Genomic DNA, 20047 nt, shown 5'->3' with positions numbered 1-20047 from the left:
CTTATCATTTTTATTATAGGACTTTTTAGTTGCTCCGTTTCCTATATTTTACCTAATTGTTTCAGAAATCCATACGTAGGGTTAGAGGAGCAGAGCTATTCGTTAAAAACACCCATCAATTACTAAAAGCTTTGCTACCCTTCTGTAGCGCAGAATTAGCGGTTGGAACGTTTGAACACTCGACTTAATAAACCAGCTAATCAAAATGCACTAAAGTCCCCAAAGTTGTTAAGCCAACAAGTAAGAAAACGTTATTTTAAAACTTTATTGTAATTTGCAGCCCAATGTCCCCTACCTCCCGTAGAACTACCCCTTTTCATATTGATATTGATCTTAATGGCATTAGGTACTTTAGCTTCCCATATATAGATAAAATACTTAATGGAATGGTCATATTCAAGTAAAACTTGTAGGGGTATGTAAAGAGAAGATAAATTAAGCTTTCCCCAATATCTAAGGTATTAAAGCTTCCTATATAAGGATAAAATACTTAATGATATGGTCATATTCAAGTAAAACTTGTAGGAATATATTATGAGAAAGTAAATAAAACTTTCCCCAATATCTAAAGTACTTTAGCTTCCCATATTTAGATAAAATACTTAATAGAATGGTCAAATTCAAGTAAAACTCTCTTTCTACAATTACCCTCTCTTTCCTTTTCTCTCTCTCTCTTTCTCCTTCTCTCATTATCTCAAATTCTGTATAGTTATATATCCCTCTAAAAATTAATGTACTGAAATAATTAAATAACCCTAGGAGGGGGGGGGGGGAGAGATTAAAGACGTTAAAATTGATTTGCACTACTTCCATTGCCCCAATATTTACAGTACAACCACAACTGAGTTGTTTTTTGGGGATGATTAATTTACCTTCCATAGTCCTATCCCTTTGAAAACCCCCTACTAAAAAGTACTTAATATATTTAAAAGCTATATTGATTTATTTAAATAATATGATAATTTAGATGAAATAGATATCTCACTTAATATAGTGAGCAAGAAAGGTTACGTACGAGATGTAATTGTAAACGCGAAGCTAAACAAAAGTAAAAGACTTATGAGTAAAAATTGCTTAAGAAAAGATTGCTTTAGACGATTATACTTTTATTTTTATTTTTTAAAAGCGAAGCTTTTCTATAATTAGGGTCGGTCCGTCCGTCCGAGATAGATAGCTTTTATTCGTTAATTTAGGCATGTTAGAATTGTCCTATCGATTTCAAACTTTGCGTGTTGATTCCTGTAGTAGTTAGGTACGATTTAGAAAGCGTAGCAACTCTATAATCATTACCAGAATGTCCGTACGTCCATTTTAAACATGTTGATTTTTCTACTTTTTAAAAACAAATTCTTATGTGATCTAATTATCCGTTTGATCTGATTTTTGGTATATTGATTCCTGGGACAACAAAGAACAATATTTAAGCGAAGCAACTCTATAATCAAATCCTAAAAATGTAAGTATGTCCATAAACATTATCCTGTATCAAGCAGTTTTTCAACAAATTTATTTACAATTTTGCTTTGACTCTTATACTTTTATATTCTGATTATTCAGTTTAGACACTATACAAGTGTTTATGTCCGTTTGTCCTACCGTTTCAGTGCTTCGCTTTTATGGATGTTGTCATCCTTGTTATAACACAACTAGCCTTGAACTAGCTGTTTCGGCCCCAGTCTTTAGATGAGCTCAAGAAAATAGCACAAAACCACCCAATTTAATTTATAAAGAATCCATGAAAAGTTCCATTAATTCGGACCCGCATTTTCTGAGATCTTTAGCTTCAGAAAGAAAAACTTTACTACTTTATATTTCTAGAAATCGTCACTTAAATGGACGCACAAACCTTTTTGTAATTATTATGGAGTTGCTACGCTTTCAATATTAAAACTTATTTTTTAATAGGGGGAAAAAAGATTATTTTAATATTCTAATATACATATCATATTTTTATTAATATAATGATATTATTTTTATCTGTATTGATTTTTATAAATAAAAATATTATTCTATTAAGTACTAGCGGCTACACCATTAGTATCTAGAGGCTCTATATTCGAGGATGGGGGTTGGAGGTAGAAAAATAGCTTAAAACTTGAAGTAGTCTAAAACAAATAAGGTTGGAATATTTTTTCTTCAGCTGCCATATACCTTCTTATTCCAAATTCTTGATCCTAAATAATGACATTTTTTCTGACCGTAAATGGTCGATAGGCTTTTTTGGAAAAAGTAGATCTTTTTTTAACAATACATTTAAAGGGTAAATTTTGTATTAAAAGCAACCCTGTGATTAGGGATATAACAATGGTAGATAATTTGATGTTCATCCCAAGTGATAAAGAAATAAAATTCCCCTTCTGTAGATTAAAATTATTAGTTTGGACACTTTTAGTTTTAACCAACTAATGAAGCGGATCAACTGCAGTAAAATATTCCTGGTAACAAATATTTCCAAAAATCTATGAATTTCAAAGGCTGCTAGCTGCCAAACAGCTGACCGTACAGATCATGTCCGCACACTGCTTTAGACGGCATAAGAAGGCCTACAAATAATCTGAATAGCCATTAATCAATAATGCATAATTATCTTGCAGTGCAGAGAAATACGCGAAAAAGACTTATTTTACGCGTTTTTCTTCAGTGAAGCTTTCCCTGTGCTCCATTGGAACTTGGCTATTCCAGATTATTTGTAGGCCTTCTTATGCCGCTTAAAATGGTGTGCAGGTAATATCTGTACGTTCAGCCGTTTAGCAGCTAGCAGCCTTTAAAATTCATAGATTTTTTGGAAATATTCGTTACCAGGAATATTTTACAGTGAACTGCAGTTGATCCAATGAAGCTTTAATAAAAAGTAATCAAAGTTCTAAGTCAGTGATAATAAATTTTTTTGGGGGTATCATCATAATTTTCAGTCCAATTTCCCCTCCCCCCCTGGTTAATAATACTCCTTACCAAATCTAGTATATACATATGTGTCCTATCATCTCCGCTAAATGTATCATTATGAAAATATACCCCGTAAGGGCCAAGTCTGCTGTTTATGACACTTTAACGTCTCGTCTAACATACAAGAATGATATTAACTGGGCATGGTAATAAGTTGATCCTGTTTTAGGCCAAGGCATTCTCTCTTTAGTTAGACTTTAGTTATGACGCAATATTAAGTCGAGATTGAAACCTACAACCTCTCCGACGAAAAGCGGTTGCCACAGACGTGGGAATAATTATGAATCCGCCATTCCATCTATTTGCTATATTAAATAATTGCGATTAAAAGGCACTTTACGATTTTGCAAGTATGCGGAAGTGAATGCACAACATGTGTGTATATGTGTCACATTTATTTAGATTTTACAGTAAAATTCAGGAATCTGAAATATTGAGCAAAAAACTTGGATCATGGATTGAAGACGAAGTAACGATTTTCGTCGTATGTTCACAGTATCTTTTTGCCTATTTCCAGCCCCTGCGGGGCAATCATTAACTTTTACCTAACCTAAAACAACCTATCAAAAGCCACTGTGGAACGAACGAAACCCGCTACTTCGATTTTCTTCCTTGAACAAAAAACTTTAATTCAATAGAGAGAGGCAAAAATCATCTTCCTGTTTTAGAAAGTAGTAAGTTTTTTTGTCTGAAGCTTTCAATTAAACTTCCTACTTTGAGAAGCTTCACACTATTCCTTGGCTGGTTTAAGGCCATTTTCTTCCCTCTTCTGACCATTTAAATGCAGAACGTCTAGATGCGAGAGACGCAGGGGCTTGTATTATTTAAAGTAGTAAGTTTTTGTCTGTATCTTTAGATTTCGATAAAAAGATTGAGTACCCCCTTTTCACTTAGGTCCAGGGAATGTTTTACACTTTTTAATTTTCAAATGTAGGTCTTTGAATATTTCTAAGGTTTTGTATATGCTAGGGGCGAAGTAGGTATTAAATAAAAAAAGGCTACATGTATAATTCTCAGGAAGGCTATGTAGTGGGTTTAGACTATTTTCACAGCGGAAATTTATCGTCCATTGTCCAATGCCACTATTCCCGAAAAAGTACATATATAAGGTAAAGGATTTTAAAATATGTGTATTTGACGATTTTTTTAGGTCATCTTATATTTTAAGTAGCGAAGTTACTCTATAAGATTGTATATGTTCGTCTGTCCGTAAAAGTAAATTCAGTTAATAGAAACAGCATCTACCTTACTGTTATTATTATCTATTATAATGATAGCTCCCAGTGGCGTGCACAGTGATTTTAAGTAGGGTGTAGACATCCCTTTGCCGCAAGCCACTTTGTCTTAAGGCCTCGCTATTGATTAACATTATTATCCTTGTTTTTGTAATACTTTCAAATAAGGTTATGGGTAGTCAATGTTAGTAAAGGTATAAGATATTAAGGGCCGTTTGACGATTTTAACGTTATTTGTTTTCTGTATTTTTCTCATTCACTCTCTTTCCCTTTCTTTCTTTCTAACTTACTTTCTTTCTATCCTTTCTTTTATCTCTCTCTCTCTCTCTCTCTCTCTCTCTCTCTCTCTCTCTCTCTCTCTCTCTCTCTCTCTCTCTCTCTCTCTCTATCTCTCTCTCTCTCTCTCTCTCTCTCTCTCTCTCTCTTTCTCTCTCTCTCTTTTTCTCTTTCTCTCTCTCTCTCTTTCAGTCTCCCAAAATAGTTATAAACTTTCCCAGAACTTATGAGAAGCTATCCTCTGTAAAAGAGAACCTTATCGCTTCAGCGGTTAGAGAGATCCTTCGGGTACAGAAAGACATCTTGTTACTCTTTTATAAGAAATCATTTATTTCTCTCTTTTTTGCTTTTTCTGAGTTATTTCATTTTTGTCCCTCTATATCTGTATAGGCTACATATGTATTATCTGAGTGACAAGCATAGATTTTCTATTTAAATAACTTCAGCTTATCCTTGTGGTCTAGCCATTAGACATGACTTATACTACACGGATCTAAAGGGATAAGACAATGGCCGATAAATTGAGGTACATCCCCAATTATGATTCACAAATATTACTTCTGTACATTAAAATTAGGTTGAAATGTTTCAACACTTAACTTAATGAACCAGCAAATTAAAATTGACTAAAGTCCCCAAAGTTAGTAAGCTAATACGAAAACGTTATTATGAACTTTGGGGACTAGAATACTAAAGCATTTTTAGCATGTAAAACAGTTTTTAAAACTTTTGTGCGCCTAATATAATATGTAATTGATATAGCTGTAAAAGTAACCCCCAAATTATTTTCCATAAAAGTGCATATCAAATTATGTAGAGTTATATATTTGTCATTTTAAGCCTAAACCACAAAAAATATTGTACGAGTTTATTAGTATACTGAATAATCCTTTATTATAAAGGAATAAGTTTTCTTTCTTTGAAATTTTCCTTAAAATTTCACTAACTTTTAAATTATAGAATATAATTAATCTAGTGGCTTAGGGAAAGGTACAGTTGAATAGCCTAAAACCCTCCCATGTTCTATATGAAGCTTCCCTCAAATAAAGACATTATCAGTTCAGTAGTTAGTTAGTTCATGAGATCTTAAATGACACACAAGCCTAATAAACGAGCCTATGAATTTTATCACAAAAATCTGTGTAAGGGATAATACATCTAAAAAAATATTAGATCCGAGGTGGATTCTTAAAAAAATTTGCCCCACTAATCGCTTAGTGGGGCAAAACTGTTTACGTGAAAAACATCCAAAATCACATAAAAAATCTACAAAAATTAAATGAAATCTTATGTTAATAACCCTTCTATGATTTTGTTTGATTTTTGTAGATTTTTAATGTGATTTTGGTGATTTTTCACGAAAACAATTTTTCCCCACTAAGCGATTAGATTTTTAAAAATCTAGGATTAAGGTTTTTAGCTTAAGGTTTTGAAAACTAGTGAACCGATTGAGTTCTCCATTTAAGAAAAGCTTCACATAAATCCAGGAAAGGTTTGCGGTTATTTGAATTTTAGTTTTAAGTCTTGGGATGGTTTTAGGCTATTTTAATGCTTGACTTAGATGCTCCTAGATGTCAGGGGCTCAGTCGAAAGTCTATATGGAATAAAAAAGGATTTTTGAAAAAATGTTTTCAAAATGTTCTATAGGTGCTTTATCCCTTTCCATGAGAATTAAAATCCAAGAGCGAGGGAGAACATGAAGAAAAAGGGTAGACGGATAAAAGGGGCGTTTTCCTGAATTTAAAGCAATTTTAGTAATAAGTTGCCTTTTGTGTGTCGCATAATATCTTAGGAATAGCGAAGCTTCTCTGTAAAGTAGTGTATGTGAGTATGTACAGTTAAGATTTAAAGTGTTTATTAAAATATTGTTTTGGTTTTTAGTGTGACATTCTTCTGGGAGAGATGACAATGGGCTGTTTATTACAATAATCCACAAAGTTTTAGACTAATTTTCTTATTCGTTGGTAAACAACTTTGGTGCCTTTTAATGAATTTTGATTGGTTTATTCATTAAGTTAAGTGTTCACGGGTTTAAACCGCTAATTTTAATCTACAGAAGGGGTTATTTTGTGTATCATCATTGGCAATGTATATCAATTTGTCGGCCATTGTCTTATCCCTTTCGATCCCTTGGTCATAGCTGGCATATTGTCGACATATATGACTTTGATATAAAAACTGCTCGAAATAAAGATGTTTGATTACAGTTTGCATATTATTGCTGCGCCACTTATATACATAGTTTGTTCTTGTTAAATTGATAAAACCAAATTGCCTTATAAGTTTTATAACAGTATTTTTAACCTAAAATACTATTTTTAGCCATTTAAATTTTAGTTATTTTTCTATTTGAGGCTTACTGCTTTAGGTCGGTTTGTCTGTACTCGTTATTTTGGACCTTTCATCACAATTTATTGCAGAAAAGAATTTTTTTTTGTAGATTTGAAGAAAAAAATTATCCATTTTATAAATTCAAATTTAAAGATAAACAGACAAACATCCTTTTACTTTGATATATAAGATATCAAATAGTTCATATAGTTTCAATCTACAAATATGTGGTAAAATTTTTAAAATCCACCAATCACAGATGCCAAAATTAATTAACTTAAATTGCATTTCCGCTTTTAGATAAAGAATTATAGAAAAAACGAATTTTATAAAAATCCTCAAAATTTGATGCAGATTTTAAATCTTCCCCTAACTTTAAAATTCCGAAAAACTTATATATATTAATGATTATGAGTTACCAAACAAATTTTTTTTTGTTTGGGGGGGGGGTGGAGAATTATTTATCGACCATTGTCCGTGATTTGAAATAAAGCTGCGGTTTATTACATCGACCATAGATACTTTGAAGGAAGCTCTTCGACTTTGAAATACAACAAATTTATTCTCATCCTTAATGATGATAAACAAAATCACCCCTTCTTTAGATTTTGATAATTTATTGAAAAATTTGGACACTACTAGTTTGAAACCAACCAATCATAGTTAAATAAAAGTACCCAAAGAATGTGAAAGTTTTTTTTTTTTTTTTGGGGGGGGGGCTGGGGGGATAAAGAGTTGTATATTATTTAACAAATTAGCAACAAGGAAAGATATTTTTTTTTTTTTGGGGGGGGGGGTTAGATAGAAGCTTGATAGGGTTGTACAAACTTTGCAGTGTCTAATCTTTTCAACCAATAATACTTTATGTTTCATTTTGTTCATAATTTGAGGTGTACATGAATTGTTACATCCCTTAAAATAATCTGAAAAAAATGGACTGTCCTATTAAAATGTGGTAAGACCCCTATTGGGATAAATATTGCACATAATAATCTTGAATATTCACACAAACACACAGACAAACATTCCAGGGATCTAAAGGCATAAGATAATAGCTGATAAATTGATGTACATGCCCAATGATGATACACAAAATTACCTCTTCTGTTGATTAAAATTATTGGTTTAAACATTTGAACACTCAATTTAATTAACCAACCAACAAAATTTCCTCAAAGTTGTTAGACCAACGAATTAGAAAACATTATTATATGACTTTAGGGACTAGTGAAATAAACAGCTCATTATCTCTTCTCACTCTGCATACATTCACAAATTTAAATAGATTAAATTCGAATATATTTTTACAAGTGGATGCGCCCTTATCATCTAAGTGCGTTGTGTTAGGTAGTTAGAGGAGAAAAACAGACAAAAACCATCTTGAGCTACTTAATCTAAGTTGATCTCCTTTGAAATAAAGAACTCAATCGGTTCAGTGGTTATTAAAATCTTAAGCTTCAGACAAAAACCTTTCTTTTTTTATATGATAGGATTTACGACGTTTTTTTTACAAAAATCATTTTAAAAATAATAATGCCATTAACTTTTAATTTTGACTAGCAGAAACGTCGAAGGCAATAAATATTCTTGAGTTGCAAGATCCCTGTTCTAGTTAATATTCCAATATTTTATCATCTCATATTAAGAGGAGAAAGATATTTATAAGTGCCTGAATAATTTTTTGGTCAGGTTAAGATATTCCATCTGAAAAAACTATTTTGCCTTTTAATATTTGGAAGTTGGAACATATCTGCCGTTTATTGTACAACTAGCGGCTACGCCCCCTAGAAGCCTCTAGGGACACTTAATTTAGGAGGGGAAAAAGTTGTCCCCCACCATTATCAATTTTCATTGTCATTTTTTACAGGGAGTGTTGAGATACCCTCCCCCAAAATAGCTAAAACTGTCCCTGGATTTATAAGAAGATTATCTGTAAAGATGAACCATATCGGCTCAGCGGTTAGCTAGATCATTTGCTACAGACAAAATAACTTACTACTTAATAATAGAATTAATTAAAGATGGTTTCAGAAAATAATAAATAAGATTTCAGTACAGAAACTCTACAAAATTTTCAATAATCAACAGAATGTCCTAACACAAAATTATATTTATTGAATATATCATATGGTTTTCTATAAAGTTAATGAATTAAAGATATTTCTTCTATTTTTCATATAATCTTGTTAAAACGAGGCTTTTCTATATTTAGGGCCAGTCCGTCTATCAATCCGTTTGTCCGAAATTAATTGATAAAACTTACCGTCAAAACCATCCTATTTTTTGTATGAATATTGTTATGTACAATTTAGAATGCACAGCAACTCTATAATCATTACAAAAAAATTATTGAAGCTATTATCCTTGTTTATAGATTTGAGATAAATAATTACATTTTCGTGTTAAATGGACAAACCGCATAAATAAAGTGGTGTACATTCACTTACGCACAAGTACCACATTAGCCGCATATTATTACAACAGCACAAATTGTCTTTTGTCTCCGTGTTTCCTCTTATTTATTTGCTTTTGTGTCTTTTAGAAGAAAAGCTACTCTAAAATTAATTTTACCTGTCCATCCGTCCATCCATAACGACATGGGGGAAATGTGATTTCTTGGCTGCTATTTAGGATATACTACTATTGTTTTTGAAAGAATATCCATTTAACATGCTATACAAAATATCTATTTTTTCCCGTACTTTTAATGTTTTCATCCTTGTTGTGTTTATAGAACTATATGCAGATTTGATGTGTGGAAACGAAGATACATTTTAAATTATATCATTTTAATCGAAAATTTTGATAGATTCTTTAAATTATATTGAAATTCCATACAATTGAGTTTAAAAATTCTCCAGCATCAGTCAATAAACAATTACATAATTTGCTTCTAAATTCTTTGCCAAAGAAAATGTTATTTAGAAAACTATGCCTTTTTTTTCTCTGAAAGGGGAAAAAAGAGAGATACGAAGGCGGTATTTTACACTCATTAAATTTGGGGGATATGATAAATACATCATTCATTGTCCTATCCCTGCATCCCTGAGATTAAAATGGATAATCAGAGATTTTACGCCAATTTAAATTCATCAAAACTTTAATAATTTCACAGAAGGTTATACGTGGATAAAATTTATGACAATAAAATGTTTATTACACTAGTCCCCAAAGTTTTATAATAACTTTTTCTTATTTGTTAGCTTAACAACTTTGGTGGGTATTTCCTGAATTTGGATTGGTTGATTTATTTAGTTGAGTGTTCAAACGTTTCAACAACTAATTTTAATTTACAGAAGGGGTAATTTTGTGCATCATCATTGTGTTGTACATAAATTTTATCGGCCACATGTCTTATCCCTTTAGATCCCTGTTGATTATGACTTAAAATTTTGACCAATTTTATGTCACTGTGATTAATATTAAAATTGAATGATATGGAATTATACCTTGATATTATATTACTTGCAGTATAGTGGCTTCGCCTTAACAAGGTGTTTTAATTTGCCCCCCCCCCCCCTTTTCTCTGACGAACCCCTCACATCTACACATAATTTTCTCTGAAAAATTTTAAGGGGTATTTTTTCTTGTTTTAGTAAAATTAACCTCCCACTCCAAATAGCCTAAAACCTAACCTTGACTAAGACCTAGCTTTTCTGATAATTTGGACTTATTGGTCCAGCTGTTTTCTGGATCTTAATTGACATAGTACATTATATATAACACCTCCTTCCATTAAGTGCCCCTAGAGGCCACTAGAATATTAGCCTTTAATAATTTTATGTAGTAAATTATAGAGTAGCTGCACCTATGAGAAAACAATTTAGCTAAATGCAACGTTGCTCCCTTTTCACGGTTGGACCCTCAGATGTCAAAACTTTATTTTAGTGTTTGGCCAAAATGACTTTGCAATTGTATCTGTAAGTACGTCTAATAACACCCTTTGCTATTTTTAAAATCCTAGAAATTTTTTTTTGCAAGAAAATTGCATAAATTCGCAACCTTTTTTAGAACCACTACATAACTCGAGTTTTAAAACTTTTTATATAAAATCCTTTTTACAAAAAATATCAATAATTACTTAAAATTAAACCTGAAAGAAAAAAAATCTCAATGACAATAATTATATTTTTTAACATTTCAAAGTAAAATATAATAAAACTTAAACGATTTTTCTTGAATTATCAGTTGAAAATTTCATCAAACATGCAATTTAAGTGATGAAAATTTAATAAAATCATTTTTTGAATGTTTAGAATTACCAATTTTCTACATTTAAAACAAAATGTTAACAAAATTTAAAAACATTTTAACATATAACTTCAAAAATCAATAACATTTTATAAAAAGATGTTTCAAAAAATAAATCATTAAAAGGTATTAAAATGCATTTCAAATTACTTAAAATTAAAACGAGAACATCTTTTTACACTGTATTCTGTGGAATAGAGTTTAAATGACATGATTAGTAAATGAAATATTTCCTAAACTCATTAAGCCTTTTTGTGACTATATTAAAAATAATTTATTTTGTTTCATATTGTTTTTTTATTCAAATATTTGACAAAATTTTCCCTACGTCAATAAAATAAAGTCAGTTTTTTACTCTTTCCAGGTTTTTCTTTATAATTATAACAATTAATATAATATAAATCTTCATTATCTTTTATTTGAATTATCATTCACATTAAAATGTAAAGTATAAGCTAGAATAGCACTTTTTTTAACGAATATTTTAATGACATTATATCAAAATAATTCCTCTTAAATATCACACAACATATGATTGGGAAGTATAGCCATTTCTTGGAGGTATAATATTTACAAAAATACCATTAATTCTGTTTATCAGAAGTTAAAAAAATTGAACAATTCTAAAACAATGGTTGGCTGTCTAGATATTGAGTACACTAAGACTACGGCTCTGTTCTATTGAAATAACGTTGCAAAAAGAGGGGTTCTGAAAGTAATCTACCTAATTATTTTTAAAGAACCAACAAGTACTGTCAGTATCTTTTTTCTTGTAATCTAGCAGACAATCAAATCATAACACAATTTTCATGATAAAATATTCAGGTTTCTACTTCACATTTTAAAAAATATACTGATCAATAAAATGTTCAAAATTTTACTTTGTACTAATTGAAAAAATATGTTGTAATTCTTATTTTAAAGTTACATTTTTATCCCTGACAAAATCATAGACGACTTTTAAAGGCATCTTATCTAAACTTTTTGAAGAAAAACTTAAAAACGTTAATTAAGTATTAAAACTATTTTCTTCGATTTTTCTGAAGTTATTATCGCATTCTATGGGTTTTTTATTATCATTTACTTATATCGAAAGTGCCAAACATTGTACCCTAACTTATTCATTTAATAAAAAACCAAGCGTGTTTTTTTGGTATTTCCGTCTGGTTGGCATTATCCATTAAACGCTTACTGGACGATTAATACCCCACCCTTTACTCATTTTTAGCCCCCCCCCCTCCCAATATTTGTTTTATCTAAAAAACTACATGGATCTAAAGGGATAAGGCAATTGCCGATAAATTGATGTACCATTGTACATCCCTAATAATGATACATAAATTACCCATTATGAAGATTACAATTCAAGGGTGAAACGTTTAGACACTCAACTTCATGATCCAACAAATTAAAATTTGATTAAAGTTCACAAAGTTGTTACGCCAACGAATAAGAAAATGTAATTATAAAACTTTGGGGATAGTGCAAAAAAAACAGCCTAACGTTCCTTCCCTTCTTTGCGGGTACCATTAATGGTCCACTTTTTAAAAGTAGGGAACCTACCGTCACCTTTTTTCTAAGAAGCGAGATGTTCTAAATTTTACTTTGTAATGAAAAATGAGGTAATCTTATGACGGTGGTTTTATAAACCAACCAATTATTTCCTAATCAATTTTTATGTGTTATAATTATCCGATTGATCGGATTTTTGGAATACTGATTCCTAGGACAACAAAGTATATGTTATAAGCGAAGCATCTTTATAATCAAGTCCTAAAAATGTATGTCCTTAAACATTATCCTGTATTAAAGCAGCTTTTAAAAACAAATTTACTTACAATTTTTTAGACTAAGACATTTATATTCTTATTATTCAGTTCTGACACTCTACAAGTGTTAATGTTTGTTTGTCCTACCGTTTTAGAGCTCTGCTTTTACAGTAGTGCAATTTCTCTACAATTAAGGCGTGCCAATCTGTCTGTCATTAATATTTGGTTAAATGCCGTGCAGCTTTAGTACTTTGCTAAATTATTGTTCACTGTTATATAAAAATCATCAATGTCTAAAAATCGCCACTCTCCACCCCTTTTTTACGACAGGGCCCCTTTTTCCTATTTCCTAAACCCATTCCCTTAAATTGTCTATCCCCCCCTTCCCTCTTTGACTTTCCCAAAACATTTGTGACTTCCTAAAACCATAACCAATGTGTATTCCCCCTATAACCTTCCCCTTTTTACGTAACTATGGTGTTCCTTTTTTTATGTAAAACAAATAAATAGCGAAAATTTAAATCTTTTGCTTAAACAAGGGTATTTTATAAAAATATTTAATTTATAGTATTTGGACGTATTTATGTAATTGTATGTTTTTATTGAAGACTTTTCAAACAATTTATAATCTTTAGAGATAGATTGTACATAAATAATAAATGAACTAATTTACATTTTATTCGATTTTGTGATTCACACCCTTATCATACAACACGCTTCCAGCAGAAATGCAATACAATTTGCTATTACTTAATTTATTTTTGTATTTAATTTAACAAAAGTTAAATTTACAACATTTGACATGTTAGCTGAGCTACTGATAAAAGATATTTTCCTTGATTATTGGCTATTTTGATAATTTAATCATTTTTGTTGACACACTTAAATTAACTCCCCCTTTTATCTATTACAGACATCCAAGACGACGAAACAGCACTAACCTCCCCTCAAACCACCGTCAGCACCCACGTCCACCAGAAACCATTTTATCCCAATCCCGCCCCGGTTAGGGGCGAAGAACGGGGGCCATCGGTCGAGGCGGGGGGCGAGGGGAATACCAATTTTACCGTCGCGCAGTCTAGCGCACGGCACCGCAGTGACAAGAGGGAAAACGCAAAGTTGTTGTCAGAACACACTAGCGACATTCACACAACTGCGGGCAAAAGTGAAACTACTGTTACTAAGAAGAGTGATAATTATAGTAGTAGTGAAGAACAAAATGATTGTGCTACTTTTGTTGAGCCGGATTTAAGAAGTGATCAGTTGGATTTAGTGAATAATAGTTGTAATAAATCGGCTGTTAATGCAGGGAACAGTTCAAATGTCGTGGTGTCAGCTCCAAAATTAAGGTAAGGTTTTTACATTTCGATAACTTTTTTTTGCACTTGAGAAAACATATTTTTCTTTCAACTTTTTCTGCCATTTAATGAAAGAAAAAATAAGGTATTTTACAAATGTAATTTGTAACTGTTTTTTATGATTTAAATACTCTATCTATCTATTTATTTTGACCTTAAACCTTGATATCAAAAATCAATATTCATTTGGATCAGACATACTTGCCTGCTTAAAAACAGGACGGGGGATGTGAAAAAAAGCTTAAAACCATCCCAAGAAATTTTATAAACTAAAGATACCGCACCTACTACTTTATATTATAGGATAAATCATTCTGTAATAATGGATAAATAGGACATACGGACTTTTTTGCAATGATTATAGAGATGATTCGCTTTTTGACTTGTACTTTATTGTAACAGGAATCATCATGCAAAGTTTGAAATTGGAAGGACTATTCTAACATGCCTTAATTATTGATAAGAGCTTAATGTTACGGACAGACAGGCAGACGTACCAAAAAAGAGTTGCTACGCTTATAATGATATGACTACCCATCTAAAAATATGTTAGGTTGAATTTTATGCATGTAATTAAAACATCATAGCATATTCCATACTTCAGGAGTGAAATGAACCCCTTAATACTTAAAATTCCCCCCCCCCCCCCCTCAATATACCCAAAGTTTTTTATACCTGTTTTATATTAAAAACTTTTGGCACTTTTAAAAAATCTTTATTTGTTTGTTCAAACCAAAGTTTTCAACTAATAATTTTCATCTTCTGAAGGTGTACATAAAATTGTTTTTCCATTGTCCTATACCTTTCAATCTGTGATGGGAGGGGGGGGGGGGGATATTTTGTTGATTTTGGATACTACCTAAAATCATGCTATGACTTCGTAATTAAAAATGTCGTTTCTTGAATATGATACAGTGATATGTTAATGGAGAAAAAATTTATCTTTTTTCTAATATTCAGCATTTATAGGTACATATATACTGTATTAGGTATATTCCTTTATTGCAAAGAGCGCAGCCACTAGAAATCTATCTGAACCAAATCTTACAGAGACGTTTACATGTCACCCATATTGAACCCTATTGTTCTTAAATTCGGGGGGATAGTGTTACTTCAAAACCCCCAAAAAATATTGTTTAGTTTTCATAATACATGATATAAACTTAATGTCGTAACCTTTTCACCACTCAAATCGACACTGCCCTTTTGATTTTCTTTATTTAAAACAAATACATCAAAATTTTATTTAATTTACAATAAGTTAATGATAAAATATCTTTTTATAGATGTTTAAACCTATTTTTCATCTGTAAATTAAGATTTCTGAACGTTTTTTAGTAATTCATGATAGGGTAGTTGGCGTGGTTTTACGCTATTTGTACTTAATTAAGGTCTTGGGATAGATTTTGACTATTTTCTAACCCCTCCGTTCTAATAAGGAGACCCTAGATTATTGGATATATGCTAAAGCCTTTAGTGGTAAAGCCTCTAGTATATTTCAAATAGGGATGGGAATCTGTCGAATTTTTGGGCCGGATTCGGATTCTGGATTCTGAAGGAATCCGTCAAAAAAAGTGACGGATTCTTGCGGATTCCGGATTCTTATTTTTGGCGGATTCCGGATTCGGATTCCGGATTCTAGCAGTATTTTAAAAGGCCGTCCGTCACAGAGGGATAGCTTTTTTCGTTAATTTATCACTATGTTACTTGGTTGAAGCCTTGATTTGTTTAAAGTGTTGACTTCCAGCATAACTAAAACATTTACATCACATTAGTAATTATTAAAATTTGTTATGTAGAAAATTTGTTTTTGATCTTTGCCTTCAAACAGAGGGAGTTGTAAGAAAAAAGACGGTAATTTTAGCCTACCAATTTAGAATCCGAAATCCGCTATAAAAAACGGATTCCGGATCCGGATTCGGGTTCCAAAATTGGCCGAAAATTGGGCGGATTCCGGATTCCGGATTCGGATTCCGGATCCGGATTCCCATCACTAATTTCAAAGGGATAGGTCAATGGACAGTAAACTTATCATTCCCCCAATTTATATCGCTTAAACTAGGAATGACAATACGCCGAATTTTGGGATCGGATTCGGATTCTTACAAAAAATCTACCAAATAAGCGGATTCCGGATTCTAACAATATTTTTAAGGTTAAGCCACTACAGCAGCCATTTTCTAACTCTTACGTAACCTAGCCTAAAATAAGTACGAAAAGCTACCGTGAAAATAAAATACAAAATAAAACTTAAGATGCTACCCACCATTTTACCAACAGTTAAGAAACAATAAAATACTTTTCTGATTTTTGTCTGCCTCATTTTTCATAAAAATAAGTGCTACAAAAGTCATACAAATTAACAATCCGAATCCGCAATTTTGGATTTGAATTCGGATTGCCACCTTAGCTTATAAATATATCTGTAGCATTGCATGAACGCAATGCTAATCAATGTCCTCTTACATTGAGCATTGTATTTGTGTAACAACAACCATATCGTGTTAAACTTGGAGATATTGTGCTGACAAACTATTTGGATATTGTCGGTTCCGAGACATCGCCTCTTAAGGGGCATTTAATCGTTTTTTTCACTCTAACTTTTGATAGGTTACTTAAGGTTACGTAAATGTTCATGACTGCCTCGTACGGTTAGGTATTGGGCCCCACATGGTTAGAGCCCTCCGCAGGGGCTAGAAATAGAAGAAAAGCTACAGTGAAAATACGAGTAAACGCCCATTAAGAGGCGATGTCAGGAAACCGACAATACCCACTATTTTATTTGTAAATGTCTATGGTACATGGATTTGAAGGGATGATAAATTGATGTACATCCTCAATCGATTCCCTTTCTTTAGACTAATATTATTTGTGAAAAAGTTTAAAACAAAAGGTTTGTACAACCAATAAAGCCAACAAATGAGAGATTGTGTTGATATAACCTTGGGGATCAGAATGATTTTTACTCCAATGTCCTCTCCCTCCTTAATAACTACATTAAGGATGTTGATTTAATAACGGCCCTTATGTTCCACAGGGGTATATGTAAACAATAGCAGAAATGATAGGGTTTACATTTAAGCATTCATGTACAGGACAATACAAGTTATATTTGATTACAAGAATGGGTATTTCGTATGAAAATTACTCACAAATTTTGCTAATTTTTTTTTAAAATATCCTAATCAACGAGAAATAAATTTCAATAATGACTGAAGGAAAAAAGGTTTGTAGATTAATGTAACTGTAATTGTCGTTTACTGTATGATATTTTACTGTTCACTATTAAAACCGATGTAAGTTTTTTTCTATTGCTGCGCTATATGTAGACAAAATTTCCTTTGTTTCATTATTGATTAAATGATAAGCTCTATATCGCTTATCATTGTATTATATTATTTGGGTGGATAAAACATTTCTTACGTTTCTTTTAAAGCCGTGTCAATTTATAAACATAATTGTCCTTGTTAAAAGAGAAGCTTTTCTATTATTAGGGTCGGTCTGTCCGTATCGGATAGCTTATTTGGTTTATTTCAGCATTTTAAAATTGTCCTATCGATTTCTTACTTAGCATGATGATTCCTGTAACAGTAAGGTATAATTTAGAAAGCGTAGCAACTCTACAATCGTTAACAGAATGTCTCTACATTATAGTCTCAAAAATGTAAGTATGTCCAAAATTTCGTTTGAGCTTCGCTCAAATGGCTCTTGTCATCCTTGTATTTAGTAAAATCATCAAATTGTCAAAATAATCAACGAAATTATTATTACGTAACCCTTTTTTTTGGTCAATTGATTTTTCAATTACGTCATTATATAATAGGCAAAGCCATGGGGACAGGTTAATGGTCGATAAATCAATTCTGTACTAAGCGTAGTTTTCCTAAGATAGGGTATATACGTACGTCTCTTAGTCGACGTAAGTTAAGCCTTTTTAGATGACATACTAAGCAGTCTAGCTACTCCTTATTCTATATTTGGTTCATGGAAAGAAAACGAAGTAGCGGATTTCTTCGTATCGTCACAGTAGCTTATTTCTAGCCTTTCCGTGGGTCTTACCCTGCGGGGCAATCATTAACATTTACCCAACCTAACGTATTAAAAGCTACTGTGAAAATACGACGAAACCCGCTACTTCATTTTCTTTCCTTTCCATCATCCATAAATACTTTATTATCATAAAGTTTTGTCATTTGGTATTGCTGCGCTATTGATTGTACAAATATGACTGTACGTCCTTGTTTCGTAAAATTATTGAAATAATTGATTGAAAAAAAATATTGATAACTTTTTTCCTTATAAAATAATTTCGTGATGAAAACGCAATAGCAGGGTTATTGCAACTGAAAACAATTTTGCATTTACTTTTACGATAGTAATACTAATAATAATAATGACTGATATTAAATTTTGGACTGTAGGATTTTAAATCAATATGACAATTCTAACCACATAAAAATTTACACCATAACTATATGTCCCTATATGTTGAAATCTTTACTTTTATCAAATCCGTAAAGGAATAGTTTATTACATCGTGTTTTATATTGTTTTCTGCGGGTAGTAAAATGGAAACTTGTAAGATTAATTCCAGTTTTGTTGTTTATATGATTTTGATTTTACCATCTGCGGAAAATTGTCTATTGTACCATGTGATACATGATCCAAGAACCGATTCTAATTCAGCGGATTCGACGCCATACCGATAAAATATTTGTCTCTTCTCATAAATCGAAATTTACCGATAATTAAAATTGACATTGAATTTTAAATTCACTTTATGTACAGGGTCGATCTGTTTTTGTTTTGATAAAATTACAGCACAATATCAATCAATATAAATAAGGGTGTACAACAATTGTGTTTAAATTAATCTACACCCTTTCTTCCATAATAAGCTTTTAATTACAACTTACACAAAATTAAAGAAAGGAGATTATATTGTCCACCATTGTCTTATCCCCATATTCCAGTTTTTTTTTGTGGTTTGAAAGTGAAAATTTAAGGTTTCTGTCAATATGACAAAAAACTGTAATATTTAATCCTTTTTAAATTACTAGTGGTTGCGCCCCTAACATATAGGGGGAGAGCAAAGGATATCAGGAAAATAGTCTAAAACCATCCTAATATGTTTATAAAGCTACCCCAAGAACTTAGAAATTTTGGAGCTTTAGACTAAAAATCTTTATACTAATTTATAGGACTATTGGCTGCGTCTATGGTCTTCATATTTGGAGTGGTAGAAATGGGTCCAAAAAAGCTTATATATACAAATTAAATAGCCCGAAACCATTCCGTAACAAATGTGACAAAAGAACTAAAAATAATCACTATAGTTTTATGTATCAAGATACATACCTTGTTGTTTTTATTCGACGGAATAACGGACGTATGGACATAACTTATGTATAATGTAGCTGCGCTACTTAAACATTGACAATAACCAATACAACACACATACATACACTCATACACACACACACACACACACACACACACACTTATTTTAATTTAGCCCTATTGTTTTCAATATACATATAACTGTCATTTATTTTTCGACACATTTCTTGACATTTTTGGTATATAACCCTTTTAGATTACGAAACAGTGAAAATAACACGTATGACAATATGCATAAAAACGCAGAGAGAGAGAGAGGGGACAATGGGCTGTTTATTACACATGTCCCCAAAGTTTTATAATAAAGTTTTCTTATTCATTAGCTTAACAGCTTTGGAGACTTTAGTGAATTTTGATTGGTTGATTTATTAATTTGAGTGTTAAAACGTTTCAACCACTAACTTCAATGTACAGAATGGGTAGTTTTGTGTATCATTATTGGGGATGTACGTACATCAATTTATCGGCCATTGTGTTATGT

The 20047-nt window shown here is 31.6% G+C and overlaps 1 protein-coding gene across 2 annotated transcripts in view; it reads left to right on the top strand.

The window, feature by feature from the left end:
- LOC145304085 (uncharacterized) overlaps positions 1 to 20047 on the top strand; it is a 111274-nt gene that overhangs the window by 28310 nt on the left and 62917 nt on the right. The window contains exon 9 of one of the 2 annotated variants that reach the window (XM_080145843.1): positions 13731 to 14157. In XM_080145843.1, coding sequence (XP_080001969.1) covers positions 13731 to 14157 — 427 coding nt within the window. Of the gene's footprint in view, positions 1 to 13721; positions 14158 to 20047 lie in introns of both variants that reach the window. The other variant, XM_080145842.1, reaches the window with a different exon arrangement.

The sequence above is a fragment of the Acartia tonsa genome, chromosome 13, assembly GCF_053477335.1.
Source record: "Acartia tonsa isolate MP-2025a chromosome 13, ASM5347733v1, whole genome shotgun sequence".
NCBI lineage: Eukaryota > Metazoa > Arthropoda > Copepoda > Calanoida > Acartiidae > Acartia > Acartia tonsa.
This window is presented reverse-complemented; position numbering and strand designations above follow the sequence as displayed.